Source organism: Ahaetulla prasina, chromosome 6, assembly GCF_028640845.1.
Source record: "Ahaetulla prasina isolate Xishuangbanna chromosome 6, ASM2864084v1, whole genome shotgun sequence".
Lineage (NCBI taxonomy): Eukaryota > Metazoa > Chordata > Lepidosauria > Squamata > Colubridae > Ahaetulla > Ahaetulla prasina.
This window is the reverse complement of record NC_080544.1, coordinates 14,594,682-14,611,779: the sequence shown is the minus strand read 5'-3', so window position 1 is coordinate 14,611,779 and position 17,098 is coordinate 14,594,682. Positions and strand designations below refer to the sequence as shown.

General features: G+C 44.0%; 1 protein-coding gene across 2 annotated transcripts in view; it reads left to right on the top strand.

The window, feature by feature from the left end:
- The window catches only part of RASGEF1A (RasGEF domain family member 1A), a 153,941-nt gene extending 145,317 nt beyond the window's left edge, over positions 1–8,624 (top strand). For both annotated transcript variants that reach the window (XM_058189075.1, XM_058189074.1), the window contains exon 13: positions 1,207–8,624. In XM_058189075.1, coding sequence (XP_058045058.1) covers positions 1,207–1,231 — 25 coding nt within the window. In that variant the 3' untranslated portion in view covers positions 1,232–8,624. The remainder of the gene's footprint in view (positions 1–1,206) is intronic.
- Positions 8,625–17,098: the final 8,474 nt, after the last annotated feature.

The window sequence follows — 17,098 nt, the reverse complement described above, 5'->3', positions numbered from 1 at the left end:
CTGGATTAGTTTCCATCCATTGTTTCTTGTCCTGCCACTGGGTGCTTTGTAGAATAAGTGCCTCTTTGGGGCAGCCCCTCAAATACCAGAACACTGTAATCATGTCAGCCCTGGTCCTTCTTTTCTCTAAACTAGCTGTACCCAATCCTTTCAACCATTCTTCATATGTTTTGGTCTCCTGGGCTTTAATCATCTTAGTTGCTCTTCTTTGCACTTTTTCCAAAGTCTCAGCATCTTTTTTGTAATGTGGTGACCAAATCTGGATACAGGATTCCAGGTGTGGCCTTACCAAGGATTTATAAAGCGGTATTAATGATTTTATAGGGATGCGGCGGCTCAGTAGCTAAGACACTGAGATTGTCGATTGAAAGGTTGGCAGGTCAGTGGTTCGAATCCCTTAGCTCTGTGTAACGGGGTGAGCTCCCGTTACTTGTCTCAGCTTCTGCCAACCTAGCAGTTCGAAAGCACATAAAAAATGCAAGTAGAAAAATAGGGACCACCTTTGATGGGAAGGCAACGGCGTTCCGTGCGTCTGAAGTCATGCTGGCCACATGACCACGGAGATGTCTTTGGACAGTGCTCGCTCTTTGGCTTTGAAACAGAGATGAGCACCGCCACCTAGAGTCGGGAACGACTAGCACATATGTGCAAGGGGAACCTTTACCTTTTTATTGATGTTTTTGTTGCCCCTGTTTATATAACGAAAGATTTCATTCACTTTTTTTTTTGGCTGCTGCCGTGTAAAAGAACCCCTGACAGTAACCTTTTACCGTGACCTGCTCCGGGTGCCATCATCCAAACAATGTCGGTTGGTGGCCCCCAGGGGGAGAGCCTTCTCTGTGGCAGCACCGGCCCTTTGGAACGAGTTACCTCCGGGGTTACGCCAACTCCCTGACCTCCAAACCTTCAAGCGGGAATTGAAGACTTTACTATTTAATCGTGCGGGACTAGCCTAAGTGTGTTTTAATTAATTTATTATAATTTTAAATTTTAAAGGGTTTTATATCGGTCTATGACCGTTTTAGCTAATCAGGCCTATTAAATATTTCATTTTAAATTCATTTTAATCCGTTATTTATACTTTGTATATTCTGTGTTTTTAATATGGCTGTAAACCGCCCTGAGTCCTTCGGGAGAAGGGCGGTATAGAAATTAAATTATAAATAAAATAAATAAATAAATAACCTTTTATCTTTTCATTTTTAGGACAACCCTCCTCAACCGAGCCTGAGAATTGGGACTTTTGGATTTTAAAGCACACTCTACAAAACACTGTTTTGCTTTTTTTTTTTTTTTTTAAATCCTAAAAGGCTTGGTTTGTGAAAGAAGGCCTCACTGGCTGGGGTCAGTTTTGTACATATATATATATATATATATATGATACCTTTTATGAACGACTGAAAAAAAAATGTGCTCGATAGTATTTCACGTCAACTTTAAGGCACTTAATGATGATTTTTGGTCTTTTTTTTTTTTTTGAAAAAAGAAAAACTCCAAATCAAGGGCAGGGCCCTGGTCTCAGAGATGAAACGGACTGTGGGGAAGTAGAATTCGTGGCGATGTCATCAAGATCTTTATTTTCGTGTGTGACGATTTCTACCCAATACTGTACATGTACCCTCTTGCCAGGGAGTCGGTACTCTCTCATTTTTTGAGAGGGGGTCTTGTGTGTGCCTGGGACTTCCTGGTGAAGAGCGGACACATCGTGGCCTTGCGTGTGCCTGGCGCTTTCATGGCGTGGAGCGAATGCATCGTGGTCTCGCGTGTGCCTGGCGCTTTCGCGGTGAGGAGCATCTCGAAAACACTGACCCGAAGAGCAACCGAGTTGATTCGAGAATGACCCCCAGGTTAACTACGAAACTTAAAAGCACGGAGCGTTTGGTCAAACTACACACCTGTTTAAGGGAACTGATATTCCGATAAGTGTGCTTCTTCTCGGCCACCAAGTTTCTAGCTATACTTCACACTTTTTTTTTTCCCACCCTGGGTTGAATCTGGTAAAGGAGTCACTTGGCTGGAGAAATTTTAAAAAGGGTAAATTTCTTTGTCTCGAGGCTGCCCTGGATGAGTCATTCGTTTGCTGCGATATATTCCATACTTGCAGAATCATCCCGATTTTTTGTTTCTGTGCCGCTTTATTTATTAATTTTCCTCCAGTGATGAGGAAGGTGCTTTGCTTTCCTACTTAACACTACAGATGTACAATCCTTTGGGAAATGTACAAAGCTGCTTCTTCCCCCATTCCCCCATCCTGTCCACCCGCCCCATCCCAAATTGTTACATTGGCCATTCCCACCTCCACAAGAATTGTGATTGCTTAGGAAGCTACATTCATGCGTGCACACGGCTGCATAGATTTCCTCCCTCCCACACCACCAGGGTTGGTAACCACTTACCTTCACTACTGGTTTGCAAATGTGAGCATGTGTGCATGCGCGCTCACTTCGCTCATCCATGCTAACTCTGCACATGGACAGAACCTTCCGCGCAGGCGTAGAGCATCAAAAATGGGACATGATTATGTCTGGGTGAGTGGGCGGAGCCTCCCACAGCTGCCGCTATCGGTTTGCCCGAACCGGATAGAACCGGCTGGATACTACCACTGCACACCACCATCCCCAGTGAAGTGGAAAGGATCACCTAGAAACATACTCTGGTATGCTTTAAAGAAAATGGTTTAAAGAAAATTGTATGGTGATCACGGACAAGTGATAGAAGCCACATCTGCACTGCCACACACATAACAAAGGGCAGAGTTTCAATCGCGCCATCATGGATGCCACCTCGACTTATCTTACCCTAGCTTGGGGAGTCCCTGTGGGAAATTTGGGCAAAGAGGCAGCTGCCGTTCTGTCTCCTTCCCCACTTCAGGGTAACGAGCTGGCCTTCAGCCAATGGATTCATGGCTCTTATCAGTCCTGGCAGAGAAATCGCAGCTGCTTGCCAAAGTTCAAACAAATGACTCACAGAGTAAGACTTCAGCTCTCTTTGAAATGGTTCAGCTAAACTTTTGCTCCCCGTGGAGTGCGAGTAGTCCCAAAGCTCCTTATATATCCTTCCCTTTGATGACGCCGCCTCTCTAATCTTCTGAAGCACGGGTTAATCCAAGCTTGATTATTATTATTATCAGCTGCGTCTGAAGGCGTAGCCTGAGGTAGGGAGGAATCAGGGGTTGACGGCATCATTACGTCCTCTGACTGGCCTGGTTCTGGCTCCTGGAGCCGGGCCAAAGGCATCAGTGCTCCCAAGGTAAGCCTTACCGGCCCTTCCCCCTTACTCTCGGAGTCACTTTCAGGCATGGGGCCAGGAACGGGGGCTGAAGTCACAACAGCTGCTTTAAAAGGCTTAGAAGTTCCAAAGCAGCTTCTTCAAAGGTTCTCCACAGCCCTACTTTAAACAGCCAACAAAATCAATTAATTCTTGCCCAGAATATATCCCTAAAGACAAAGGTGTTGCGTTAGTGGCTTGTCCAACGAACTGTGTAGGGAAAAAAAAATGATGTGGAAAAGTGTGGTACAGGAAGACCAAGTTAAATCTTTCTTCTCCTCAGATGTCAGGGCTTTCCGTTGACTCTTGAGTTGCTAAAATGAGGCAACTTAAAGAAGCACACAAAAAGGAACATTTCTCGTCTCCTGCTCCTTTTGCGGATACCGCAGCCCCAAGAAAGGGGCCCTTTCATGAAGGATCAGAGGAGGCCTTCATGAACATGTGGGCAGGCCATGATGGCGTGAAGGAAACGGCAAACTTCTTTGAAAAAGAAGATTGGGAAAAAAAAAAGAGAAAAGATCCAATTCTGAGGAAGCTCTGCTGGCAGGGCAAAAAGTAGGGAGCAAACAATTTTTAATCTCTCTTTTCTCAAGATTTAAAAAAAAAAATACAGATTTTTTTTCCCCCCTTACAAGCATTTGGTGTGATACACCATCTTAGAGAAATGTTTTTTGCTGATCTTGGATGGGAGTAGAAAATTCCAGGGCTGGAAGCTAGACGGAGCTTCAAAATTGCCCCCAAAGTAGCAGTTCACATCTATGTATTTTTAGTAAGAAAGTTGCTTGTATGTGGTTGACACGGAGAGAATCCAAGGAAGTCTCAGCAGACTCCTCGAATCAACTCTCAGCATGGCTTTTAGACCGGGACTGCAAACCTACAAAGGATGGTTAGGGGGTGGCCATGAGTTTACAACAACCCCTTTGCTGCCATCTGGTGGCCGACTCCATTTTTTGCAGCTCAGATGTGACTGCCCCCATATTTGATCAACCCGAATTTAGAGGCTGGCAGAGCAGGGATGGAGAGTAATGTGCCTGTAAAAGTTTTTATCCCGACTTTGGAAAGGAAATCAAAGCTAACCCACCCAAACACACCTTGTAAACTCCAGGAATGCTCTCCGAAGGACCAAAGATTGCAGCTTGAATTAGCTTGTGGTAGGAACGCAAGCCAACTTAATTGTAATGGGGAGCATCCAAACGCATCATCTTCCACCCAATTTATCCTAGATTAAGATTCCCTGTTGCATTTCCCCATTGCATTGCGACACAAAGAGACTTTTAGCAACCAGGAATGCAGTATTGGTGCCCTCGTCGCCACACAAGGATTCTTCTCCTTCCTGTCTCTGGCCTTAATCGTTGTTGTAGCAGCCTAGCTGCCCCCTCTCACAGCAGAAATTAGTGCCTTACATGGTACTGAAATTGTTTAGCGTACCTTTTAGCGTCAGAAAACAAGCAAATTAAAACTAGGGATGTCTGGAAAAACCAGCTAATGCTTTGTAAATAACCTGGAGGATATCTCTGACGAAATCAGCGTCTACCTTTCTCTGGATTAATAATGGTGCAGCAGAAATTATTTTTGTTAACAAAAGACCATAGGCGAATCGCTCAATTTTTTTTATTTATTTATTTTTGGTTTTGTTTTGTATCCCCCTTAAGAAAGTTTTACCAACGTTAAGAACTCTTTCATTTGCATTGGAATTTTGTTCATCAGGGATTATAAAACTTGAAGGAATCGTAATCTTGAGCAACTGGCGTTGGGGTATTGACTATTATAACCTTGCCCATAAATACAAACATTTGTTTTCGTGGATTTCCCTAAATCTACCATAAGAGCTTGCAAGAGATGCTGGATTTTATAAAGAGGACTTTTTTTTGGTCCGCGAAAAAATAAAATAAAAGAATTGACAGCATCTTCTCTTTTGTCTTGGCTCCCAGCTAATTATACAGATAAGTGTTATCTGTATAACCCAGTGTTGGCGAACCTTTTCGGCACCAAGTGCCAAAACGGGAGCGCGCACGTGGGTGCGTACCAGAAACCGGGAAAGCAGCCAGCCACATTCGCGCACCGGGCGGCTAATCTTCCGGTTTCCGGTGCATGCACGGGCACCATCCAGCTGATCTTTCGGTTCCTGGCATGCATGCGTGTGTGAAAACCAACTGGCCGGTGTGCATGCGCATGCCAGAAACTGGAAGAGCAGATACCCAGTGCGCATGCCCGCGCCGGGAAGATAATCTTCCGGTTTCCGTCGTGCGCATGTGCACCGGCCAGATGGTCTTCACCGAAAGACTTCAACCAGACGACCAGGTGGGCAGTGCACATGTGCGTGCCAGAAACCAGTAGAGCGGTCACCCGGCGCACACATGTGCAGCAGGCGGCTGCTCTTCCGGTTTATGGGGCACCTGTATACATGAAGACCAGCTGAATGGTGCGCCGGAACCCGGAAGAGCAAAGGGCGATGGCTCATGTGCTGGGAGAGATGGTTCTGCGTGTCACTTCCGGCACACATGCCATAGGTTCGCCATCACAGGTATAACTCAATGCAGTAACTCTACATTAAGAGTTAAAACCATGATAAAGCTTGATAGATCGGGAGAACTTTAAGAAGAAACGAAAAACATGAAAGTTGCCACCTTGTTAGAGTCTCAATAGGCCAATTGCTCACTGAATATATATTCATATTTTAAAAAATCTCGCTATCGATTCAATTCATAATTGTCCTGGCTGGATTGTTCACTAGAATTGACTTTCTTCGCTCTTGCTGAATTCTTGGATCCTGTTACGGAATTGAGACCACATATTTTTTTAAAAGTTATCTCCCATCTTCTATTTCCATTAGAGCCAAGTTTTAAATGTGTGTGTGTGAGTGTGTGTGTATGTAAGTGTATATATTTCACTGCCTCCTGTTAATTTATTCTGTTCTAAACGTGTTTTCTGATCATCGCGAATCTAATTTCTTGCTTCCTGGGTTTTAAAATTGCATTAGTTTCAGCGGGAGAAAAAAACCCCAGAAATGGACATTCAGCCTGTGCAAATAAATGCTTTGAATGTCAGAAGGTGTGAATAGAGGTGATCCTTGACTTACAATGATTCATTTAGTGACCAATCAAATTTACCCTGGAAAAAATGACTTATGGCCATTTTTCACACTTATGACCATTGCAACGTCCCCCCACCCCCTCGATCACGCAATCAAAATTCAGATGCCTGGCAACTGACTCATATTTGTGACGGTTGCAGTGTACCCGGAGTCATGTGATCCATTTTTACGACCATCTGACAAGCAAAGTCAATGGGGAAGCCAGATTTGCTTAACAACTGTGTTACTGACTTCGCTGCAGTGATTCGACTCAACAACTGTGGCAAGAAAGGTTGTAAAATGGGACAGAACTCACTTATCAAATGTCTCACTTAGCAACAGAAAATTTGGGGCCCAGTTGTGGTCATAAGTCGAGGATTACCTGTATTGCAGCTACTATAACCTTTTAAGGCACCCATGTACTTTCCTAAGAGAAAATGCGGCTGCGTTAAAAAGTTTGCAGAAATATTGCTATGTTCTCACCTTTGGCTTCGAAATCTGATTAGTTTGAGGGGGTCTATTATCCATTAGCAGGGACGTGGTGGTTCAGGGGCTAGGACGCTGAGCTTGTCGATCGAAAGGTCGGCAGTTCAGCGGTTCGAATCCCTAGTGCTGCCGTGTAACGGGGTGAGCTCCCGTTACTTGTCCCAGCTTCTGCCAACCTAGCAGTTCGAAAGCACGTAAAAAATGCAAGTAGAAAAAATAGGGACCCCCTTTGGTGGGAAGGTAACAGCGTTTCGTGCGCCTTTGGCGTTGAGTCATGCCGGCCATATGACCACGGAGACGTCTTCGGACAGCGCTGGCTCTTCAGCTTTGAAACGGAAATGAGCACCACCCCCTAGAGTCGGGAACGACTAGCACGTATGTGCGAGGGGAACTTATTATCCATAAATGCAAGCTAATTATTTGATTTTTCTAAGTTAAAACATGATTGGCTATTTTGTAGCTCAGCTGTTGTCAGAAAATAAAAAAGCCACTGCATAAGGCTGTAAAAGGCTTAAAAATTGGATACAAGTTGAAAAGCAGTTTGGCCAAGTCAGAGAAAGAGATGATACCGTCCCCACGGGCTACAATAAAAAAAAATGTGGAAAAAAACCAAAGCCAGTTCTTTTTAAAATATATATTAATTCTAAAACACATGTCTACATCACCAGAATTCAATTAGCTCATTGTTACTCTCCAACTTCCTTCTCATTAAAATTTTTAAAAAGATGAGAAACCCTTTTTAATTTATTCAATAATGGTTTACCAATTTTACATTTACGAGTTCCAAACGGAGGGCCATTAAAATGCTATGAAATCTGTGCATATGTACATGGTGTATGCACCATAAATAAATATTCCATTCTTTTGATTAATACATTAGAACATCCCTCTATCCGACTCAAAAATAAAAAAAATAAAATATTTTGCCAAAAGCATTTTGCTACTTGCGTTCAGATTGTTCAGGGCAGATAGAGAAAGCAATGAAAGAAACAATAACATTGATTTACGCCGATCAAAACAAACGTATATGAATTTATAGAACAAAAGAACCCCAGGAAGGCAGACAGAATTAATGGCTCGGTTTATTGGTTGAGCTGCTGCTATTCCCCCACCCCACCTCACCCCGATCCTGAAGTATTGATTTTTGATCCCAGTGGGAGGAAAAAAAATATTTGTACTGTATTATTTCAATGAGGGTTTTTTTTTCTTTTTCTTTTTTGCACTTTGAGGGGGTCTTTTACTTAAAAACATTGTCAAATCCTACGAAAGGGATTGTATATTTCAGGGGTCTCCAACCTTAGTAACTTTAAGGTTTGTGGACTTCAATCCCAGAGTTGAAGCAAAGCTGGCTGAGGAACTCTGGGAGTTGAAGTCCACAAGCCTTAAAGATACTAAGGTTGGAGACTCTTGATATATTTAGCTTTGTGATGTATTTGAAATTTACAACAGGATGTTTCAAATGTCATATATGAGAAACACAGTTCTGGAACTCATGATGTGTAGGCATATTTAAAAATAAAACCTAACAAAGCTTTGTTATGAATGTGCACTCCAGTGGTTATCCGAGCTGGTTCCAGTATATCCTTGAAAAAAAAAACGTGATTCCCACACAAATTCTCAAATTATATTCATCCCCACTCCCCCTTACGCTTTGGTTTGAATCATCCCTTCAAAGACATCTGTATTTTGTTATTGGGAACTGAATTGCTACATATAAAAAGCTGTACCATAAAGCAGGATATTCCGTGTTTGAGTTTGCTGTGCTTGCATTAATAAAATCAAAATGGCTTCAACCAGGCTTATGTGGCTCTGTCGTATGTAATAATCCTTGTGTCAGTTTTGGAAGGCAGTTTTCTTTTTTGCTTCTTAACTGCCACATATTTTAGCTGTTGAAGTTGGGAGGGGGTTATTGTTGGAGCGGTAGAAAGTTAGACATAACAACATTCCGTATTCAAGGACATCCTGTGTCTGATGGAGACTGCCTGAAGATTGTATCCAATTGAGTGTGAAGAGTTGATTGCACAATGTGATGAACTTGTGGGTGTGGGGCAGGGCTGTGAACTGTCAAAACCGGTGTGGAAAATCTGGAAGCTTTCAGTTTCGGGTTTTCCCAGCTGTGCCAACATGTCATCTCTAATAAATTGGAACTTTGAGGAACTTCAAGCCTTAGAGCTTTATTTTGTTGGGGGTGTTCCTTGGAACCCTGACACCTTGAGGAAAAAATATTAACCACCTACCTCCAGAAGTTGCTCGTCCCCTTTTTAAAAGTCTGTGGAGATTCTTAGTCATCCAGGTCATGGTTGTCCCAAAGGTGCTTTTTTCAGGAGGCAACTGGACTTTCTTCTTTTTTTCTTTGAAGACATTTCACTTCTCATCCAAGAAGCTTCTTCCGCTCTGACTGGATGGTGGGGAATGGAAAGATTTATACCCGTGGTGGGTTTCAAATTTTTTTACTACCATTTCTATGGGTGTGGTTTGGTGGGCATGGCATGGCTTGGTGGGTGTGTCATGGCTTGGTGGGTGTGGCAGGGGAAGGTTACTACAAAATCCCCATTTCCTCCCAATCAGCTGGGACTTGGGAGGCAGAGAATAGATGGGGTGGGGCCAGTCAGAATTTTTACTAGTGGTTCTCAGAACTACTCAAAATTTCCGCTACCGGTTCTCCAGAACTGGTCAGAACCTGCTGAAACCAATCTCTGATTTATACTCCTTGCAGCCAGCTGGTCATTTGCATCCTTTTAGAGGATCGTTGAAGGGGACGCAGTGGCTCAAGGGGCTAGGACATTGAGCTCATCGATTGAAAGGTCGGCAGTTCAGCGGTTCGAATCCCTAGTGCTTCTGTGTAACAGGGTGAGCTCCCGTTACTTGTCCCAGCTTCTGCCAACCTAGCAGTTTGAAAGCACGTAAAAAATGCAAGTAGAAAAAATAGGGACCACCTTTGGTGGGAAGGTAACAGTGTTCTGTGCACCTTTGGCATTGAGTCATGCCGGCCACGTGACCACAGAGACGTCTTCGGACAGCGCTGGCTCTTCGGCTTTGAAACGGAGATGAGCACCACCCCCTAGAGTTGGCAACGACTAGCACGTATGTGCGAGGGGAACCTTTACCTTTAACTTAGAGGGTCGTTGAAGCACTTGGAGGTTTATCTGTGTCCTCCAGGTCACCTGAATGGCCCTTATGGTTCCTATAGTCTAGCAATATTTTTGGGAAATCCATTCATACTCCCACACCATTTGAAAAGTTCATCCCAAATGTTCATCCCTGGGAAAAAAGGACCTTTGGGACAACCATGACCTGGATGTTTGAGAATCTCTACAGACTTTTAGCTGTGCAATTTGGGATGAACACCCGAAGTTACAACAGCACTGAAAAAAGTGATGTTTTTCTGTCAGAGTGCGCATAGTGTGACTATTCTGAGACAACCCAGGAGCAAACTACAGTAAACAGAGGTTTGTCTTTCAAACAGTGGTTTATCTACAGGAATATATACATACACATACTAGACAAAGTCAGGCAATCAATCATCAACTATAGCAGGGGTCACCAATCTTTTGGACTTCAGAGACCACTAAATTCATAATTTTAAATCCTGCGGACCACTAATATGATCTGCCTAATGACCAGCTGGGTGGGAGTGGCTGGGTGGTCATGTGACTGGGTGGGCGTGGCCAACTTGACATTATGCACATTGAGGGGTTCCTCACCGGCCTCTACTTGCCCCTCCTCTCCTCCCTGCCTGGGCTCCTTAGGGCCACAACAGGAAGCAGTTGTTGGAGCTAAGCAGCCAACACGAGAAAGAGTTGGCAAAACAGCTGCTCAGTTCAAATTGATCTGGACAAGAAGGAGGCTCAGCAGAAGCACCTCACTCAGGACTACGAGCATAGGCTTTCCAAGCAGAGGGAAGACCTGAGGGAGTGCAAGGGCAGGTACCTGCGCCTGGAGGCTCAGCGGGCTGAGATGGTCAGCCAGTTCCCACTTTTCGCAAAAGATTAGCCATCCCTGGTATAGCGAGTTGAACTACGATACCTCCAAGATTCCTTCCAAATCTATTTTATCCTATTCTAATTCTATTCCTGATCCAATTCTATTTCTGTTCCAATTCCAATTCTATTCCTATTCCAATTCTATTCCCGTTCCCATCCCATCCCATTCCTGAATTCCTATCACAAGCTGAATCTATAGTATCCCAATATGGAAGTATCTTCTTATATTTTCATCCTGGATTTACTACTTTAATAATAACCCAAGGCAGCGGCATCTTTCCAAACACATTAAGAGAGCTTCCAAGCTGGTTCTGCACCTGGATGTTCCCTGAGAACAGCTTCTGTTTGTCAGTTTTTCTTCTGCAATGTTGAACCTCTAAAACAAGGGTCCTCAAACTGTGGCCCGTGGGCCAGATACAGCCCACCAAAGCCATTAATCTGGCCCATGAGGGACCACGAGGCTGCCCACTCACATTGCCCCACCTACCTGCCGGCCCCCTCCTGCCTTCTAGAGGCCGAGGAAAACAATGGGACATACAGAGGCTCAGGAGGCCAAAAACAGGCCTGTTTTTGGGTGGCACAGTGGTTCTGGAGGAGGGCAAACATGGTGGGGGGAGAGAGAGAGAGACAGTGAGAAAGAGAGAGAGAGGGAGAGAGAGACAGAAACAGAAGTCCCTCTCCCTCCCCCCTCAAGGCAGCCACATCCCTTCATTAACCTGCTTTCCACTCTCAGGAGCATAACAAATTAAAGTTTAATTTGTGTGACTTGTTTAATGGACTGCTAAATTGGCCACACCCACCCAGTCACATGACCACCTAGCCCTGTAATGGCGACCCTATCGCACACGTGCCAGAAGTGGCACGAAGAGCCCTCTCTGTGGGCAAGCACGCCGTCACCAGCTGCTCTTCCCTTCCAGCCAGCTGGTCTTCACAGGCAGCTGAAGCGCTGGAAAACAGCCCAAAAACGATTTTAAAAAAAGCCTGAAAAAGGCCCGAAAAACAGCCTGAAAATGGTCCCCAAAATGGCCAAAAATGGCCAAAAAACAGACATGTGCGCACATACCAGCTGGTCTTCAAGTTTCCGGTGCTCTGGTGCACGTTTTGGTTTGGTCACTTGGTACCGAAGAGGTTCACCATCACTGACCTAGCCACACCCATCTAGCTGGTCCGCCCCCACGGTCTGAGGGACCGTGAATTGACCCCCTGTTTAAAAAGTTTGAGGAACCCTGCTCTAGAAGGTTTGGTGAGATTGCGCGATCCGGTAGCGATTGTGGCCGGGAGTTCGGCAATCCAGTAGCGATGGCGGAACAAAGCTCTGCCCACCCGCCTGGGTGTCATTACTTCCTGGTTTTAACCAGGAAGTAATGTGGTTTTTTTACACATGATGCACACGTGCACTTCCACACCGATAAGGAAGGTAAGTAGATTTCACACCTGCTATGAACTGTTGTAAGACAAGGATTATCTGTATAGCGTGAAATTCCCTTTTGTTTCATACTTGTTCTACTTCTAGATTGGGAAAAAAAAAAGTTAAAGTCTCTTAAATTAACTATTTTACCATTATTCCAAGGCAGACAACCCTGGTCTAGTTTTACATCAACATTTTCTTTTTTTATAAGAAATATTAAGCTTTGTAAATCATGCCACAGGAAAAATTGGGATCTATTGTGTTAAAATGTACATAATCCCACAGAAATATGCAAGACAGACACGCCACCTAGTGGGGGCTGGAAAAAAAAAACACATTATTGAAGGTTTTTTCCCCCTAGGTAACAAAGCTGCAGTGGTTAATCCCAACTTCCACTGAATTCATTAAAGCAGCAACGTTGGTTTTTATTAGGCTTCCTTGCAAGGCAGAAAAAAATGAGGTGGCTACTTTAAGAGTGCTTTTCCCAGTTGCAATGTATGGCTGTGAAAGTCCGACCATAATAAAGGCTGAGCACCCAAAGAATTGAGGCCTTTGAACTCTGGTGCTGGAGAAGACTCCTGCCAGTACTTTGGACTGCAAAGCGATCAAACCGATCAGTTCTAGAGGAGAGCAACCCTGACTGCTCTTTAGAAGGCCAGATCCTGAAGATGAAACTCAAACACTTTGGCCATCTAATGAGAAGGAAGGACTCACTGGAGAAGAGCCTAATGCTGGGAACGATTGAGGGCAAAAGAAGGGGATGACAGAGAATGAGGTGGCTGGATGGAGTCACTGAAGGTGTGAGCTTAAGTGGACTCCAGAGCAGGGGTCTTCAACCTTGGTCCCTTTAAGCCAGCTTTGCTGGCTGAGAGACTCTGGGAGTTAAAGTCCATAAGTCTTAAAGGGACCAAGATTGGAGACCCCTTCTCCAGAGGATGGCAGAGGACAGGACGGACTGGAGGAACGTTGTCCATGAGGTCGTGATGGGTTGGACACAACTTCGCAACTAACAGCAACAACTTTTAAGAGTCTCATTAAAATTCCACTCCTTTTATTATTTGATTCTTCTTTGCACAGGAGCCTGGGGAAAAACCAAGGTAGTCCTTGACTTACAACTATTTGTTTAGGGAACCGAAGTTACAATGGCCCTGGGGGAAAAAAGTGACTTTTCCATTCTCCCACCCCCTGTAAATAATAAGCAGTTTCCCTCCCATTTTAGAGACAGGAACAAGCTTACCTTGGGAGCAAGCTGGACAAAATGACTCCTAGATTCCTGAAGGTCCTCTTACAAATTGGGGCAGCTGGATTTTGAGCTTCTCTGAGCAGCAGGACAATATCTGGTGATGTCCCAGCAGTGTTTGGCTTCTCCTTTCCCATGAAAATCAAATATATATTTTTTTTTAAGGAAAGGAGTTCAGGAAACAGAAGGTTCCCACCTGTAGCAGTTGCTTCCTAGTTGAGATGATGACTCCCTGTAGGACCTGCAAGGTCCCTTCTAGCCCTGGGGTTCTAGGATTCTATGGTCTCCAGCTGTGGCAACTCAATAGCTGCAGGTGCAGTCTGTAGTTTGCTGGGGAAGGAGATGGCTGCATGATTCTTATGGAGGAAACTAAGACTAGAATAGAATATTCTTTATTGGTCAAGTGTGATAAAGAATGGGATGGAAGGGAAGGGAAGGGAAGGGAGGGCAGGGGAGAGGAGAGGGGAGGGGAGAGGAGAGGAGAAGAGGGAATGGAATGGGATGGGATGAAATGGAATGGAGAGGAGAGGAGAAAATAGGAGCTGGAAGGGACCTTGGAGGTCTTCTAGTCCAGCCCCCTGCTCAAGTAGGAGAACCTATACCATTTCAGACAGGTGGCTGTCCAGTCTTTTCTTAAAAACCTCCGGTGAAGGAGCACCCACATCTTCTAATAGCAAGTCGTTCCACTGGTTAATTGTCCTCACTGTAGGAAATTTCTTCTTAATTCCAGGTTGTTTCTCTCTGATTAGTTTCCATCCATTGTTTCTTGTCCTGCCTTCTGGTGCTTTGGAGAATAGCTTGACCCCCTCTTCTTTATGGCAGCCCCTCAAATACTGGAATGCTACTATCATGTCACCCTAATTCTTCTTTTCTTTAGATTAGGCCAAACCCAAATCCTACAGCCATTCTTCATGTTTTAAGTCTCCAGGTTTTTGATCATCTTAGTTGCTCTTCTCTGAACATTTTTTCCAAAGTCTCAACATCTTTTTTGTAGCATGGTGCCTAAAATCGGTTGCAGTATTCCAGATGTGGAATACTTCCTAGGGTTTTATAAAGCGGCACTAATATTTCACGTGATCTTGATTCAAAGAGAAATTAGAGAGAGGAAACCAGGCCTTTTCCAGATATCGATTTAAAAAAAAAAATCTTGATTAATGAGGCTATATCTGCCCGGTATTGCAATAAGCAAATGAATTCTGCCCTTCTTTTCACAAACCCATTTCCTACGTCGGCCTTTTTTTCCCTTCGGATTCTTCTTTCTTCAAAAGACGCCGCCAGTGCAGGAGGTCGACGTAGGAAATGGGTCAGTGGTGAAATGTAAAATTTGTTACTACCAGTTCTGTGGGCGTGGCTTGGTGGTGGGGTAATGTGACTGGGTGGGCGTGGCCAACTTTTTTTTTTTTTTACTTTTAAAAGCATTTTTTTCTACAACCTCTTTGGCCGAAGAGGTTGTAAAAAAATGCTTTTAAAAGGCTCTGATGATCCCGGCTGTCAGGCTGCCTCTGATTATATCTAGGAAAGAATACATTTGCAAATAAAGAAAAGTACTTTTACTAGATACATTTGACTGCAGCAGTATAAAGTTGAATCTGAGACAAAATATGGCTAACATTTCATATCCCATTGTTAGTCCCTCCTCCTCCCAAGAGGTCAGCAGGTTTGGTCCAATGCCAGCTCCTTCTCAGCCCCCCCCCCCGTGGTAATGTTCTTCCGCAGGTCTCTGGCTGTAAATCATCTCAGGAATGAAAGCGCGTGCTCTAACATTCCTGTTGAATTCAAACTATGTCAAGACTACACTCTTAAAAGGCCCTCTCTACTTAAACTGAATTCATGAGCTATTTACATTACACATAAAACCCCCATGCAATCTAACTACTGAAGATAAAGAGTATAAAAGGGCCATAATAGCTCAGGCTGTTAGAAGCCTGTTATTAGAACACAGCAGCCTGCAATTACTGCAGGTTTAAGCCCGGCCCGAGGTTGACTCAGCCTTCCATCCTTTATAAGGTAGGTAAAATGAGGACCCAGATTGTTGGGGGGGCAATAAGTTGACTTTGTAAATATACAAATAGAATGAGACTATTGCCTTATACACTGTAAGCCGCCCTGAGTCTTCGGAGAAGGGTGGGATATAAATGTAAATAAAAAAAAAAAGAAAAAAAAAGGATGTGAGGATTGGAGTGGAGGCTGACACTGGCTGAGTTGCCTGATCGTCAGAGGCTTTTCTTTTCTTTTGAAAGCATTTTTTTGCCTTTAAAAGAAAAAAAAAAGCCTCTGACGATCAGGCAACTCAGCTGGGATCGTCAGAGCCTTTTAAAAGCATTTTTAAAAAAATGCTTTTAAAAGGCTCTGATGATCCCTGCTAAGCCACGTGATCATCAGAGGCTTTTTTTTTTTTTTACTTTTAAAAGCATTTTTTCGGCTGAAGAAAAATGCTTTTAAAAGTAAAAAAACCCAAAAGCCTCTGATGATCGCGCGTCTCAGCTGGGCATGGGGAGGGGGGCAGGGATTTTTGCTACCGGTTCTCCGAACCATCCACCGCCATCGCTACCGGATTGGGCAATCCGATCCAAACCAGGAGCATTTCACCTCTGAAATGGGTTTATGAAAGAGAAGGCAGGATTCATTTGCTTATTGCAATACCAGGCAGATATAGCCTCATTAATAAAAGTTTTGTTTTTTTTAAATAGATTTCTGGAAAAGGCCTGGTTTCCTCTCTCTAGTTTCTCTTCGAATCAAGATCACGTGAAATATTAGTGCCGCTTTATAAAACCCTAGGAAGTATTCCATGCTACAAAAAAAATGTTGAAACTTTGGAAAAAAGTTTAGAGAAGAGCAACTAAGATGATCAAAAGCCTGGAGACTTAAAACATATGAAAAAGGGCTGCAGGATTTGGGTTTGAAAAGAAGAATTAGGGGCGACATGATAACAGCATTCCAGTATTTGAGGGGCTACCGTAAAGCAGAGGGGGTCAAATTATTCTCCAAAGAACCAGAGGGCAGGACAAGAAACAATGATTAGAAACTACTTCAACAGAGAAGCAACCTGTAATTAATGAGAAACTTCCTAACAATGAGGACAATTAACCAGTGGAACGATTTGCCACTAGAACATGTGGGTGCTTCATCACTGGAGGTTTTTAAGAAAAGACTGGCGGTCACCTGTCTGAAATGGTATAGGTTCTCCTGCTTGAGAAGGGGGCTGGACTAGAAGACCTCCAAGGTCCCTTCCAGTTCTACTCTATTCCATTCCATTCCATTCCATTCCATTCCATTCCATTCCATTCCATTCCATTCTTCTATTTTACTCTACTCTACTCTACTCTATCAAAATACCTTACCTTGCACACCAGTTTCCAACTCGCAATATCATCCTGTCAGTCGTGTCCGACTCTTGATGAATCTATGGGCCAGGTCTCCCCACATCTTCCAATCTTGCACTAATCCTTTGAGGTTGTTCTATCCTTCAGTGGTGCAGGTGGCCCTCGACTTACAATGATTCATTTAGTGACCATCTGAAGTCACAACGGCACTAAAAATGGACTTTTCACGGTTTTTCACACCGACCACAATTGCGGCATCCCCACGGTAATGTGACCCAAATTCAGACGCTTGGCAACTAAATTCGTATTTATGACCAT